Raw genomic sequence first — 16,606 nt, 5'->3', positions numbered from 1 at the left:
AGCTCTCTCAAAACGCTCAAAAAGCCACTCGAGAGCATAACCTTGACCAACTGCCAACGATCAGCCGATATTGTGCCATCATCATCGCCCCTGCCAATGACCGCAACCACGACTTTGCCCTTCGCGACGTCACTGAAACTGGATTGTTTCCTGATGGGATTGAGGGGGGTGCTGGTGTTATGCACCCGAGGCCGTTTTGGTGTCGGTGCGGCCCCTTAAGAGACCTTTCTCTTTTGGACGTAGAGTCCTTATTGGATCTTGTTGTAGCAAGTATGCTTTTGGCCCATTCGACGTTATGTCTTTTCAGTCCCCTATGATGCACCAGAGACCTTTAAGATTTTCGCCGCTTGCCGCCTTTGTCTATAAAGGCCTTTTGAGAGTTTTCCATTCCTGGAAGTATTCTCACTAGTAGTGGTAGGGCCATTTTTCACAATCCTGCGACTACTGAAATAAGGTATCGCTACCTTTTTATTCTCGTTGCTACCAACAGCGGAGGAGGGTCCATGGTTAGCCACTACTCCCTTCTCTGTGTTGGCCGCAAGAGATATGACAGCAGGCTTTGACACCAAGCTGCCGCCCGGTCCTGAAGAGATACCGGTCTCATATGTGTTTTTATTTTTGTTTTTGTTGTTAGTTTTGTTCATTTTTGGTCCCACGAGACGCGAAGAAAAAAGGTCCATCTGCACAGAGATTCGCATGTACAGATAAGGCTAGTTAATCCGGAGGTCGCCAAGTATTCGGATACTCCGTTAGAGACTGGGCTATTTTTGAATTGGGCCCCCAGCCAGGCTGATCATCGGCACGGGTCGTTTAAGACCTTAGATCCCGCCCAATATAGATGAGAGGTGGTTGCGGAGGAAGAGAAAGGGTGAGGAGTCAGTTGATGTTGATTCATAATTCTGACGTGTAAGGAAAAGATTGGGATTCGGTAACAGCAATTCAGCTTAGTTATCTAGAGTGAGAAGGAGTATAGGAGATAGGACCGTTGCTAGCTTTTTCGCCATTACAAACGTGGGAGGTGGGATGGGAGTTGGTGACATAAACGTAGGCTGGTATGCCTTGTTTATGTGGGAATGGATGATGATTTTGGGAAGGTAGAGGGTTAAGAACGTTCTTGAGTTTCAGGACTCATCTGGAGAAAATTCTCGAGAATCATTGTACTTACTCAGCTTCTACAGCTCGACAAGTTCGACGTTCAGAGTAGAAGTGTGCGGTGGAAACAGCAAAAAGATTTATTTAATCTAAACTGAGATAAATCTTTAGTGAAAACATAGCACAACTTAATTATCTTTTCTATTCTTCCAAAATAAGCCCAATTAGTCCATTTTCATAAAAAAAAAAACTAAATAATATCAACAGTAACAGATTGATTTTTTTTCGCAAATAGAAAACACGTGATGCCAAGTGCACAACTACTCAACGAACACAGCCATCGTGACACAAATGCAATATCAATTGTACCAATATTTGAAAACGAAATCACATAACGAAATCCATTCGAGACTCGTTTAAATGTCAAAAACACATCCATAGTAAGATTCTACTTTAACTTTTATCGGTAGTATTCATACTTCGGAAATTGCTTTTGTTTTTCGTGTAAAATCCTGTCATACTATTGATAGATTTTCCAACAAAACACTGGTACTAATTCAAAAACCCTACACAATCGCCATTGTGAAATTAATAATAGTAATTAATAGTAATAAAAACAAAATTATTTTAAGCAGTCAGTGATATGTTTTATAAAAATCCATGTATGTAATTCCGACATATGATTGAGTTTTTCTGAAAAAGACAAATCCCAAAAAGCCTTTATTTTAGCCCCTTTAAGAAGTTCTAAGAAGTATTTGAATTTGAAATGGATAATCGGAAAATTAAAATTAAATAAATTGAACTTATAACAACGAGTACTATTAATGTATCGAAAAATATTCTATCATGGCAACTCTGCCCTACAATTACGTTACGTTATTCGTATTTATTCCATATGAACACAGCAGCAGCAAATGACATTTGTTAACGTTCATCTTCAATATTCTCTTAAATTTTCAGTTCAAATTCAACTATGGCGTTTGCTAGTCGATTGGCTCGTCGTTCTTTGCTATTTTCGCAAAACTTTTCACAATTTAATCGAAATTTCGGTAATTTTCGCAATGTTAAAACATCTTCAAAAACGTATATTCGTACTTTTTGCATTATCGGTGGTGGAATCGTCGCATTTGCGTGTACAAATTTAGTAAAATCAAATCAAGTAAAAGCGATGAATCTTAGAAAATTCAAACCAAAGGTGTGTATGTATAAGCGAGTGTGTATATAATTTTTGCTAAAAATGGAAAAAAAGAGAATTTCGAGTGGGTGTGTATTTTATTTTTAAATCGAATTCTCTTATTTGTAATTGAAATTTCTCTTTACAATGTTGTTTATTTACATTGCGGTAGCTTCTGTCAAATTTTAAGCTGATGGTGCTGCTGAACAACACAACCAAAACAAATAATTTTTGGGGCTTACATTTAACAATAACCGGCAAACAAAACTAGATTTATTTTCTTTAAATTAATGAAATAGTTGTTTGGTAATATCAGTTCAAGTTCAATGTGAACGTTTTTGGATGAGATAATTTTTGTTTGTCATGTGATAACAACACAATGTTTTATCTTTTTCACTTGATAACAGGTTTATGAACATTTCTACGCTTTTAATTGCGTCATTTGAAGCTTGTTTTTAAATTTAGTTTGTGATTGATTTACGCATTAGTTTCCAAGGACATTTGTGCAATTTTTTTTTTAAATAACAGAATTGAAGTATTTGACTGAATTTAATGTGAACACCATAGGCCTGTGTTCTCTCCCCGCTCTTATTGATTTTGGTCATGAATATAGTTCTCATAAAGTTACAAAGTTGAGGGGTGACGGCAGTAGCTTATGCTTTCACAGAGATGGCTCTGAAGAAAGTTAGTAGGGGGCCACTAGAAGTGAACTAGGTGTTAATCACAGCAATATGAACTGATGCTCTTTCTGACCTAAACTAAAATATCTCCCTTTACCTTAGGTTAGGTTAGGTTATAGTGGCTATCCAAGATGAAACGGACACACTTACGCCAGTTTAATGGCCCATTGTGATACCACATGAATCTTGAGGCTTCCTCCTAAGCTCAATGGAACCAGCTTGAGTCCCTTACGAAACGTGAGAGGCTGATTATACCGATATGATTTAGATCGTTTAGATCGTTAAAGAAGAATTCTCCTAGGTAATTCTTGTGTTTTCGAGCTAGTGCAGGGCATGTGCAGAGAAGATGAAGAACCGTTTCTTCCTCTTCCTCGTCCATACAGCTTCTGCAAAAGTCATTTGAGAATACGCCTAGTCTCGTGGCGTGCTTTCCTATTAGACAGTTTCCGGTTATGACACCTATTATGGAGCTTAAATGCGATCTGCTTAGAGAGAGCAAGCACCTTGAACCTTTTAAATCCAGTGTTGGCCAGATGTTTTTTGTGACTTGACACCAGGTTCTACCTAATGCCTGCCCTCCTCACAGCGTCTTGCATTAGCAGCAGTTTACAAGTAGCGATTGGTATGCCAGTACTTGCCAAACGTGGTAGGATGGGCTGTACTGTACCGTTCCTGGCGAGTTCATCTGCCTTACAGTTACCTGGAATGTCTCTATGGCGCGGCACCCAGCAAAGGTGAATATTAAACTGTTGTGCCATCTCCATTAGAGATGATCGACAGTTATGGACTGTTATAGAGTTTGTAGAGACAGAGTCCAGAGATTTGATAGCGGCCTGGCTGGCAGAGAAAATACGGATATCAGATGTTGATATCACGTTTTCTTTGAGCCAAGACAAGACTTCTTTTATCGCCAAAAGTTCCGCCTGGAACACGCTACAATGATTGGGAAGGCGGAATGAGAGACTTAATTTCAGTCGTTCAGAGTACACACCTCCACCAACCGCTTCTTTGGTTTTTGAGCCATCGGTGTAAAAATGGATTGACTCATCCTCCAAAAATGTCCTATCCTCCAAAAAAAATCTGGTAGGTATAGAAATCTGGAAGTTTCTGTCGAATTGTAGTTGGGGGATGGTGTAGTCTGTGTGCTTTGGAATTGATTCTAAGTACCTTAGAATTACGGAGTGGCCAATATTGTTGTTAGTCCACTGCGACAAAGCATTGAGGCGAATAGCCGAGCTTGCAGCTATTTGTTTGCTAAATATGTCAAGAGGTGTAAGGTAGAGCAAGGTGTTCAGTGCCGCACACGGTGTCGTGCGAAGAGATCTGGGGTGGAATCGGCTAAGGTGATTGTTGATAAATGACAATCAAAATGATAGAATTTGATCTACATAAGGTGATAGTCAAATTGATACCTAAAAAGCTATCACAAAAAAATGTGATAGTCGTTTTCAAACAAATTTGTTTATTCCGAATAGAGCTACCAGACGCTTACACAAACGACTGGAAAATTTTCTTAGTTCACTTTGTTTCTTTTAAAAAACACATTCCTGTGACCGACAAAGCTTACGACATTCGAAAAAAGTAAGAAAAGTAACAATTTTATTCAAAATCAGCCAATTTAAAACATTTATTTAGATATTTTATAAGAATCAATTTAAAATTTCACCAAGGCAACAACGAATTTTGACAATTTGAATCTGAAATTGTTCAATCGAATTGAATTGAGTTGAATCATCTTACGCAGACGGAATGAAAATGATAGTCAATTTGACTATCAAAAAATTGATAGTCAACAATCACCTTAGCCGATTCCACCCCTGCTTATACATAGGCAGTCTGAACGTTGGACTTTATTTAACTTATCTCTGTTTATACCTTTCTCTAAAGCAGTCCACCATACTGCCACACCGTGCGTTAGAATCGGTCTGATTACCGATGTGTATAGCCAATGCGTGATTCTGGGCTGTAAACCCCATTTATTACCAATAGCTTTTTTGCAAGCAAAGAGAGCTACACGTGCTTTTTTGACTCTTTCCTGTACGTTGCGTTTCCAATTTAGATTTTTGTCTAAGACAAGACCCAGGTATTTAGCCTCGTCTGAGAATTTTAATTGGATTCCTTTAATATAAGGAGGGTTGTCAAAAGGAATTTTGTATCTCCTCGAAAATAAGACCAAATCGGTTTTGTGTGGGTTAAAACCCAGTTCACACCGATCAGCCCAAAGTATTAGTCTGTCTAAGGCATTTTGTAAGAGTTCTTTTAGGATATTAAGATGCTTTCCTGAAACTGCTATAGCAACGTCGTCCGCATAGGCTATCACTCTGAAACCCTCCGCATCCAGACTAGTTAGGATTTAATTCACCACTAGGTTCCAGAGGAGAGGGGATAGAACACCACCTTGCGGTGTCCCTCTACTAACGAATCGTCTGCAAGAAGAGTTGCCCAGTTTTGAGTTAATTATTCTGCTAGTAAGCATTAAATGAATTAACTCCCGAAGCGAACTCTCTACATTTGAAGATGTCAGTGCAGATGTGATTGCAGATGTGTCCACGTTGTTAAAGGCACCTTCGATGTCAAGGAAAGCAACCAAAGTGAACTCTTTATGATGGAGGGAATATTCGATACTAAAGTGTGTAACGCTGTTTCCACCGATTTACCTTTACAGTAGGCATGTTGAGACGAAGACAGAAGTCTTGTATCGATGCGTGCCCTTAAATGGATATCAATCAATCTTTCCAGGGTCTTTAAAAGGAATGATGATAGACTTATAGGTCGTAGATCTTTAGGATTGACTTGGGAGCATTTACCTGCTTTATGTATAAAAACAACTTTAACTTCTCTCCATGCCGAGGGAACATGGACCAGGTAAAGACAGCTGGTAAAAATTGCCTCAAGGATTGGTGCAATTATATCAGAAGTCTTTTGTACTTCGCGTGGTATTATTCCATCTTGTCCTGCAGCTATTTTTCAAGCAGCTTGGCATAGCTGGATTAGTTGAAAGTATTTTCCGTAACCTAGAGGCTTCAGAAGTTTCTTCTATCATGCCACAGAAGTATCGCCAAGAAGATCGCTTGGATTTCCTTAGTGCCTTCTTGTAGATTCTTAGGGATTCTTTGTAGGAGTCCCAATGAGTGGCTAGTCTTGCAGCTTTGGCCCGGTTGAAAAGTTTCTTGCATTCCTTCCTGAGCGAGTCAAGCTCTGAGGTCCACCATTGTGGTTTCCTCTTATGTGTATAAGTGGACAAGCAATTTCTAGCGATCTGTTCATAGCTGAGGTAAGGTCATTGACTTTGTTGTCAAGTTCGTTAGCGTTAGAGGATGGACTAGATAGTCCAGGTTCTAGAAAACTCTGTAATGAGTTCCTGTATAAAGCCCAGTCAGTTTTCCGATAGTTTCGAAAAGTCAATGGACTCAGGTTATCATCCACATTTATATTGAACTGAATATATCTATGATAAGAGAACGAGTGTTCTTTGGATACTTTCAAGTCCAAGATCATATGGTGTATACTATCTGAGACAAGAGTTATGTCTAAGACTTCTTGTCGAGTTCTAGTTATGAAGGTTGGTTCATTTCCAACATTACTTACTAAGAGGTTAGTACCAAGAATATAATAAAAAAGAGACTCACCTCTGTCGTTGATATTCGTACTGCCCCATACAGTATGATGAGCGTTAGCATCGCTCCCAATAATTAGGCGGATCCTTTGCCTTTCCGCTTCAGCGACGACTTTCTCCAGGGTTTTTCCAGGGAGAGGGCCAAGGTGGTCATGCCCAAGATACGCCGATGCCAGCCAGAAACTTCCTTTGGTTGTTTCTAGCCTAGCTACGGTAGTATCTTTGTCACTGAAACGATGGAGTAAAAATACATTAATGCTACGTTTCACTAGTATGCAAGATCTAGGTTCACCTTTATTTGTCACACAAAGTATGTAGTATCCAGGAGTCCTGAGTCCTCGAACAACGGATCCTACAATCCATGGCTCTTGGATCAGGACAATGTCTTCCCCGTTACTGGAGATTAATCTGTACTAACTGCAGCATTTTGGCTACAATTAGGCAGATCAACCTCCACCACGGTTTTGTTCTGATCCTCTGAGTCTGAGGATGAACCCAAGAGAAGGATCATGTTAAGGTCGTCCTCAGTCTCCATTAAGGATGGACTGTCTACTACTTTTGTAGAGGGTGTAGTCGCGATTAGAGAGGACAAGCGTGCATCGTCACCCTTTCTTGGAAGAGAAGACGACGTCCCAGGTTCACCAACCGCTAGTTCACCTTCGGTAGTTTTTTGGGCCCGCTTTCCGCGTTAACCTCATCTTTTTCCCTGACCCTTCACTTCCTCTAGCTTGGCTATTTTCCAGTTATGCGTCGGAAGGGACGGGTTGCACTTTTTGATCATCTCGAGAATGTCCTCGATACCAGCAGGTTCGATAGGTATCCAGATGCGGGCTCTAGGTCTGCTAGGAATGTCTTCCACAGCGAAAACCTCGAGCTTCGCACCTGGCCAAACTTCACCTTCGCGACGTCACTGAAACTGGACTGTTTCCTGATGAGATTGAGGGGAGTGCTGGTTTTATGCACCCGAGGCCGTTTTGGTGTCGGTGCGGCCCCCTCAAGAGACCTTTCTCTTTTGGACGTAGAGTCCTTATGGGATCTTGTTGTAGCCAGTATGCTTTTGGCCCATTCGACGCTAGCGATTTGCTGCGGTGTCTTTTCAGCCCCCGATGATGCACCAGACGCCTTTAAGATTTTCGCCGCTTGCCGCCTTTGTCTATACAGGCCTTTTGAGAGTTTTCCATTTCTGGAAGTATTCTCACTAGTAGTGGTATGGCCATTTTTCACAACCCTGCCACTACTGAAATTAGGTATCGCTACCTTTTTATTCTCGTTGCTACCAACAGCAGAGGAGAGTCCATGGTTAGCCACTACTCCCTTTTCTGTATTGGCCGCAAGAGATAAGGCAGCAGGCTTTGACGCCAAGCTGCCGCCCGGTCCTGAAGAGATACCTTACCCCAACTAAACGGTCAAATTTTGTCTTTATTCTGCAGCGCGAAATATCTAGGAGATATTCTAGATCCCAAACTAAACTGTAAAGCAAACATCGAAGAACGGGTTAAGATGGTCTGCATTACCTTTTGTGCCTTGAAAATCTTTTGGGTAAAAGGTGGGGTCTTTAATCAAAGATGATTTTCTAAGGGTGTACAGCCGTTGTAGGTCATATTTTGTCTTACAGATCGAATGTGTGGTGGCCTTCGCTTTACGAGAAATAGCTAGTGGCGGCAACACAGGACCCTTCGACTCTGTCCATCATGTGTTGATTTTTCATACCCTATGGGCATGGCAACATCAATGAACTGATTCCATAGGATATTTTTTTTACAGACACCGACTAATGCACCGCCTTAAACCTCAGTAAAGATTTTAAAGTCATCTTTCCTGCTTGAAAGTATTGGGAGGATGTCATGAAAGGCTTCGATACCACTATCTTTACTGACGGGTCAAAGATGGAGTGTGGAGTTAGCCCAGAAATCTTTTCTAAGTTCTTAAATGTCTCTAAGTCTCCTCGGCTACTTGCTTTTGCCTGTGTATTTCAAGCGGAATTACTAGGAATCCGAGAGGCAAAATACTCAAATCAAACTTAATCCAAAATAGAAACAGCTTTCTGCTCTGACAGCCAGGCGCTAGTATGGGTATCAATTCCGCCACAACATCCTCTATACTGGTCCAACCATGTTGGGATAAACTATTCAGCCTAAACATAAACCTCCAAATCAATCTTATTTTGGTTGCAGTTTATAGTGGCATTGATGAAAATGATAGGATTGCTGAGTTGGCCCGACAAGGATCGGCCCTTCATAGCTCACTTGCGGAAAATGTAAATATTTCTTTTTAGCTTTGAAGGCCAACATTTTTCTGACAAAATCCAACCAAGTGGAACATTCTAAGGTACCATATCCAGGAAGGAATGGCCTACCAATATAAAAAGCCGTTTTCTCTTTTGTTTTTTAATTTTTCAATACATAGGTCCAACGACTTGGCGGTACCAAAACGGCGCTTTCCAGAGGTAATTGAGTTACGCAGCAAGGGCTGCTTGTGACGGTTATCTCTAAAAACATATTTTTACTAACCGTTAACTATTGTGGTTTCTTAACTATAAGATTACAATTTTTTAAAATATGACGTCATCGCATTGTTCCTTAACTCATCACTGAAGTATCAAATATTTACGATTTGTAAAGTACGATTTGGAGAGTATAAAAGTAAATTGTGCAATTTTTTTTAATCAACCTCTATAATTCAAAGGAGATGCCGAACGGAATTTGGCCTGAATTTTTATCTGCTTTTACTCGTAAAAGAGCGATTGACCCCTCGTTGAGACAATTGAACGGTCAAAGGTAAAAGTTGTCATTAACACTGTCAGTGGTGTTCGATTCTATTAAGGATCCTATTAGTGGGTTTGAATGAGAGATTGTGCGCTATATCTTTTTCAAAAAAAGGTCTGATTGGTACTGCATGATGGGTGTTACTTGTGTTGAATCGTAGATTGTTTTGTTGGAATACCATTTTTTATTTGGTTTTCTAAAAAGTCCGCAGCATCGTCGCAGGAGTTGTCGTTCAAATTTCTCGAATTCTTTGGCAACTGTTGGTGATATGGTAAACCAAATGCAGAATCCGTCCGTAAGAATGGGTCTTATTAATGACTTATACATTAGAATGTTGGTGTTCTTTTGCAGAAATTTCGAGATAAATAGTATTTTCAATGAACCAGCTGCCATTTTCGCCTTTTTTTTAACTTTATTTCTGAAAGTAACTGTATTTCAAATTTATTAATTGTAAGGTAAAGGGATTTACTCTCATTAACTGCAAGATAATGTTCTTTTCCGCTCTCATTTCTAAAGCATTTCAATCGACATTTTCTAGTGTTAATTTTTAGTCTCCATTTTTTAAAATAATTTTCCACAAGTGGTAGTCTTTGCTTTATTTTGTTAAGGGCTAAGGTTGGTCGAACATCACTTGCAAATACAATTGAGTCATCAGCATAGTGAATAGAACCCTGTCATCATAAATATATATTTATACATTGTAGAAGTTCCAATTCGGAAAATTCAATTAGATGAGTTTAAGAATAAGACCAAAGTGTCAAAACTAATCTTCAAGGTCTATATCCAAACACACTGTACATGTTTTATTCCTAAGATTGTAAACTACTTTATCTAGGAAAAGAAGCAATGCATGTTCAGTGGAATTGCCTTTTTTAAAAACAAATTCTTTTTTTGGAATGATTTTTTATTTTCACAGAACTTGTTTAGGGGTTTAATCAGCACCCATTCAAAAAGTAAAAGATGTTTGAAAAAAGGGAGATGGGTTGAAAGCTGCCATCCTCTCGACTTGCTTTTTTCTTTGATATTGGTAAGATCTTTACTGTTTTCATGATGTCGGAAAGTAACCATTATTAATGCACTGGTTAAAAACAATTGATAACACCGTGTCCAGAGAGAACGGGCATTTTGTAAAAATAAAATTCGAAATGTTATCAATGCCTGATCACTTTTTACTATTGATCTATAGACATTGACAATGTTTGGAGAAGTGAACGGTAATGTTCCTGGAGAACAGGCGATGTTAGTCAATGAAAATGCTTTCAACGTTTCAGAATTGGTTTCTCTCAACGGAATTACGGTGGAGATCACTTCATTTTCAAAACTAGGGTCATGTGTTGCTATTTCGGAATAATTAGTGGAGTAAAAGTATTAAAGAGCCAAGTTTTTAGCATACTTCAGAACTTACTTTTTGCCATTCTTCTTGAGGGCACGTCTTAAGTTCCTCAATCTTTATAAGGTAACTCTACTTCCCAGTTTATCCACTCATTATATGCTCAATTGCATTTAACTCAGGCGACTTTTTTAGGAGTTTATCGACAGCGGATAAGAACTGTTGTTTCAAAATATTGATGTTAGCCATTTGATACAGTTTTCCTTCCACATAATCTTAGTTCCGAACACCAGAACTTGCATCACATCTTTATACCATGACCGCCATGGTCGGGTATGCTTATGAGAAAATTCTTCATTTGCTTTCCGCCATAAACATTCTTCCATTTGAACCTGTGATCAATCTCTTATTTATAATATTATCATAAGTTTAACGTTAAAATATAAAGTTTCACTTTATTCCAAGAATACGTATCCTATGTTATGTGTTAATTAGCAAACTTAAGTCTTTCATTTATATTTTTAAAACTGATGATAGCTTTTATACATAACTGCATAGCCATTTCGATGATTACTTCAAAGAAATGCTTCTTTTTCTAATAAATTCGTTGCTGACTTTTTTATCCGTGACCTTTTTTTTCTAATAAAATATTGAGAAATTCAGAAGATAAGAACAGATTTTATTTGGTTAGCCTTAAAATTAGCTTCTCATCGTGCCCCTGTCCTTTTACTTTTCTGCTCACATTTTAGAGAGACGTTTTGTGTCAATCGTTGCCAGTTCACTGGTGTTATCGAAGAAGGGATTACCGAGAAAGTAATTCCTTCTAATGGAGAGAGCTAGACATGTACATAGAAGGTGTTGGACTGTTTCCTCTTCCTCCTCGTCCATGCAGCTTCTACAGAAGTCATTTGTGTAGACCCATAGCCTCAGAGCATGTCTTCCTATAAGGCAGTGTCCCGTTATTACTCCAATTGTAGAGCTTATACTTTGTCTGTTCAGTGATATCAGGCCTTTTGACCGTTTTAAGTCAATACTTGGCCATATTTGCTTGGTTGCTAGGCAGGTGGTACTTTGTGACCATCTAGCATTTGTTATTTCTAGAGCATATTGCTTGAGAAGGTATTTGCATGTAGCAAGTGGTGTTCCTATATTATGTTTTTGTCTAATATGAGGCAGAAGTGTTCCGTTTTTGGCGAGCTCATCGGCTTTACAATTTCCCGGAATATCTCTCTCCCAAATGAGGTGAACGGTAAACTGTTCCGTCATCTCATTCAGAGATGATTGACAATCGTGGACTGTTCGAGAGTTTGTGGAGACAGATGCGAGAGATTTAAGAGCGGCTTGGCTGTCTGAGAAGATTCGTATATCCTTACAAGATATAACGTTTTCTTTGAGCCAGGATAGTGCTTCTTTAATTGCCATTACTTCTGCCTGGAATACACTACATTGATTGGGAAGTCTATAGGATAGACTGAGATTCAGTTGTTCTGAATAAATACCACTTCCAACTCCGTGATCGGTCTTTGAACCGTCAGTATAGAAGTGTACCGCATCGGCTTCCAGGGGTCTCTCTTCTTCCCAGGAGAATCTTGAAGGGATGGACACATGGAAGATTTTACCGAATACCATTTTTGGGGTGGTATAGTCTAAGCGATCTGGGATAGATCTGAAACTGTCTAGAATAGTAGTATGTCCAGTATTGTTACTGGTCCATTGAGAGGTGGCTCTAAGCCTTACACATGAGTTGGCGGCCACCTTTTTGGATAAGATGTCAAGTGGTGTTAGGTTTAAAAGCACTTCCAGTGCTGCGGTTGGAGTTGACCGAAGTGCTCCTGTGATGCACATACCTGCTGGCCGCTGGACTTTGATGACCTTATTTAGATTTACCATCTTGTCGAGTGCGGTCCACCATACGACAGCTCCATAAATGAGTATCGGTCTGATTACCGAAGTGTATAGCCAGTGGGTTATTTTTGGGGAGATGCCCCATTTTGATCCTATGGCCTTTTTACAAGTAAAAAGCGCTACAGTAGCCTTTTTGACTCTTTCATCAATATTTGCCTTCCAATTTAGTTTTTTGTCTAAAATGAGGCCCAAATATTTAGCTTGATCGGAAAAGCTTAATGGTATTCCTCTAATCTTGGGTGGGCTAATCTGAGGAATTTTATATCTTCTCGAAAAGAGTATTAATTCTGTTTTGTGTGGGTTGACGTCTAATCCACATTGCTTAGCCCATTTAGTTAGCCTGTTTAGGGCATTTTGTAGGAGTTCCGAGAGAACTTGGGGGTGCTTCCCAGATACGAATATCGCAACGTCGTCAGCATAGGCAATCACCTTAAAACCCTCTGCTTCCAATGCTGTAAGTAGGTCGTTTACTACCATGTTCCATAAAAGAGGCGAAAGAACTCCACCTTGGGGAGTGCCTCGATTCACCGATCTGGTGGTAGTAAAACTTCTCATGTTAGAAATTATTGTCCTGCGTTTGAGCATGAGACTTATAAGATCTATGAGTGATTTCTCTAATTTCAGCTTATCCATTGCTGTTGTGATCGCCTGGTAACTGACGTTGTTGAAAGCTCCTTCAATATCTAGGAACGCTACTAGTACGTACCAGCGAGTGAAGTGCTGATTCTACTGATTTTCCCTTAGAGTAAGCATGTTGTCAATCAATCTTTCCAAGGTTCCTTCTTCTTCCATAGTTAAGCATATTCAAACTTTATAACACCGTAAATATTAAACAAAGTCTTAATAAATGTAAACTTAAAAAAGTAACAATCCAATCCAGTTCGGGAGCTGAGTTGAAAGTGTTGAGCTATGAAACAAGTAGGTATTTTTTTATCAATGAAAACCAATTAATTTAAAAGCCATTCGTCATCTAAATCGAACCGCACATTTTCTTTACACAATGAACCAATGTTTTTCGTTGATTGTAGTCTTTGAAAAAATCTCTCTCTCCACAAAACTAAGTACTCAATTTCGGAATTGTTTAATTATTTATCTCGTTAATTGTTATTAACATTCTCAAGCAAGGCAACTAGTTCATTTGTGAAATTTCATTGATTCGATACTTGGAATTGTATCTACAGAAAGTGCCAAGAATATTGTTATCAACACAAAACTTCTAACACAAGGTACAAGTCCATAATAAGTTGTGTATTGTAACGAAAAATATTTTTTCCTTTACCTTTAATATGTCGAGGAACATTTCTACACTAAACTTTAAATAAAAAAGATCAGCTTTTCGTTAAATAAAAAACATGATAAGCTGACATAAATACACTTGACTTGAAAGTAAGGAAGATTTTTGTGGACTAATTTTCCAGTCAACTTTTCAGTAAAGTTGCCTTAATTGAAAGACAATTTTTTGGCAGCTTTCCAAACAAATACCAGAAACTTGCCTTACCTTCAAGTCCTTTATGTCGTCGGAACCTATCAATAATCATTGAAAAATCTCTAAATATTAAGCGTCGTTGCACCGCCAATGGTGTGGACAGCCGCCAGTCAGGCTCCTATATCAATTTTTGTTTTACTTATGGCTACTTTTACTTTTGGCTACAACTTCACAGGACATAAGGATTTAAAAACCCTTTTTTTGTGCCTTCTGTCACGCAACTTCGTCTGTCCATTAGGATAATGAATAGTCGCCAGGCAGGCGCCTATATCAATTACTTTCCTAAGTTTAAGTGCCTTTTATTCCAACTTACAAAATATAAATTTCCTCTAAACTTATGAATAGCTTCCCACAACATAATTTTAAACTATCAAACGTCTTGGCATCGATTAAAAAATGTGTAGATAAACCATTATTGAGTTTTGTTTTATGTGAAGTGAAACTTTAAATTTGATTAAAAATGGAAAGAAATGTCCTTAAATTGAAAGTTTTAAAGTGATGAACTAATTGTTTTCCCAATAATTGTTATTAAATGCCTTTTGTGAAAAAAAAACAGAGTATACAAACTAATAACAGTAAATAGCTTTTCAGTTTTGAGCCGATTTTGCATAGCCTGTTTTTTTGTCAACCTTTTTTGATGACAGCATATACTTGGTCTTGCCCTCATTGACCACTAAACCCATCTTCTTCGCTTCCGTCGCAATGCTCAAAAACGCTCCACTGACATCACGCTTTGATCTTCCAATTATGTCAATATCATCTGCGTATCCGAGTAATTGGATGGACCTTTGGAAGATTGTGCCTCTAGTGTTGACGGTTGAGTTTTGCACAATTCTTTCCAGAACGATGTTGCCAGGGATGCCAAAACTAGACATTGCTCGGTAGAGCTCTTCTCTATAGATGCTGTCATACGCGGCTTTAAAATCGATAAAGAGATGGTGGGTATCGATTTGAAGCTCCTGGGTTTTTTCCAAGATCTGCCGTAGTGTGAATATTTGATCGATAGTGGACTTTCCTGGTCTGAAGCCACACTCTCTAGTTGGCGCAGTTTAGAGGGTCTCCTTTCTTATGTATCGGGCACACTAAGCTGAGATTCCACTCATCGGGCATACTTTCTTCTGACCATATTTTGCAGATGAGTTGGTGCATGCTCCGTACCAAGTCATCGCCTGCTGCTTTGAATAGTTGGGCAGCGATGCCGTCAGCTCCAGCAGCTTTGTTTGACTTAAGTTTAGATATAGCTATCTTCACTTCGTCAAGGTCGGGTAGGTGGAATTGTTGATCTGCGTCGCCGAGGTTGAGTGGTTCTATCGCCCTTACAGCTGAATTCGGTTCGTCATCGCCGTTATATTATTTGGAGAAGTGATCTTTCCATATTCTCAGCATTGACTGCGGTTCTACTACGATGTTTCCCTGATCGTCTTTACAGGCTTCGGTTCGTGGTACCTTTGGGAGTTTTTTTTTACCTTTTGGTGAAATTCCTGTTGTGACATCCCTCTATCTCCTCGATCGCGCGCTTCTCATGCTCTCTTTTTTCCATCTAAGAAGTCGGTGTTCCTCTCTCCTCTTCTGCTCGTAGAGCTCGCGAGCAGCTCTAGCCCTTTTGTACAGCGCCGTTTTGTATGCCTCTTGTTTCGCTGCGTGCGCTAGCCACGCCAGCTAGCCACTGGTTTTCAATGCTTAATGCAGGAAGCATAGGACTCCTTAAGAGGTTATTAGAGACTCGATCGGAAAAGGACATGGCAGTCTCTTGCGATTGTAGCCGTCTAACGTCGAATCTTCTCACAGTACTTCCTTGTTTTGGCTTGGATCGGGATATCCGTAGCCGTACCTTGGCTACAACGAGGTATTGGTCAGTGTCAATGTTGGCCTCTCGGAATGTTCGGATATCCTGGATATTGGAGAAGTGTCGTGCGTCGATCGCAATGTGGTCAATCTGGTTGACGGTTGATTGATCAGGAGATTTTCATGCCCCCTTGTGGATATTGAGATGCGTGAACTGCGTACTAGCTTTCAGAACATTTCGCCCCACAGCAAGATCGACCAGCCTGAATCCGTTGTCGGAGGTAGTGTCGTGCAGGCTGTATCTCCCGATTATGCCACCAAAGATGTCTTCTCTTCCTAGCTTGGCATTAAAATAACCTAAGACAATTTTAATGTCATAGCCTGGGCACGGCTCAAATGTCTTGTCCAAGAGCTCGAAGAATATGTCTTTGGTGTCTTTATCTTTCTCCTCTGTTGGAACATGCGCGCATATTAGGCTTATGTTAGCGAATTTAGCCTTGATGCGGATTGTCGTGATGCACTCGCTCAAACTGTTGAAACTCAAGACTTTTTGCCTGAGCCTAGTTCCAACAACAAATCCACACCCAAATAGACGCTGTCTTTGTTCTCGATAGCAGTCGCCGTAGTAGATATCGCAGTCTTTTAGTTTGCGTTTGCCCGATCCATCCCATCGCACTTCTTGGATGGCTGTAATATCTGCCTTGCAGCAGTTTAGGGCTTCCGCTAATTGTTCGGCTGCAAGTGGTCTGTTATGGGACCTAACATTCCACGTA

At 39.7% G+C, this 16,606-nt stretch overlaps 1 protein-coding gene across 10 annotated transcripts in view; it reads left to right on the top strand.

Moving 5' to 3' along the window:
- Window positions 1–2,037: 2,037 nt before the first annotated feature.
- The window catches only part of LOC129943338 (calcium uptake protein 3, mitochondrial), a 63,101-nt gene continuing 48,532 nt past the window's right edge, over window positions 2,038–16,606 (top strand). For 8 of the 10 annotated variants that reach the window (XM_056052690.1, XM_056052698.1, XM_056052692.1 and 5 more), the window contains exon 1: window positions 2,039–2,287. In XM_056052690.1, coding sequence (XP_055908665.1) covers window positions 2,066–2,287 — 222 coding nt within the window. In that variant the 5' untranslated portion in view covers window positions 2,039–2,065. Of the gene's footprint in view, window positions 2,288–16,606 lie in introns of all 10 variants that reach the window. The other 2 variants (XM_056052694.1, XM_056052689.1) reach the window with 1 other exon arrangement.

The sequence above is a fragment of the Eupeodes corollae genome, chromosome 1 (genome assembly GCF_945859685.1).
Source record: "Eupeodes corollae chromosome 1, idEupCoro1.1, whole genome shotgun sequence".
Lineage (NCBI taxonomy): Eukaryota > Metazoa > Arthropoda > Insecta > Diptera > Syrphidae > Eupeodes > Eupeodes corollae.
Note: the sequence above shows the minus strand (reverse complement) of the source record. Positions and strands in the feature narration are given on the sequence as shown.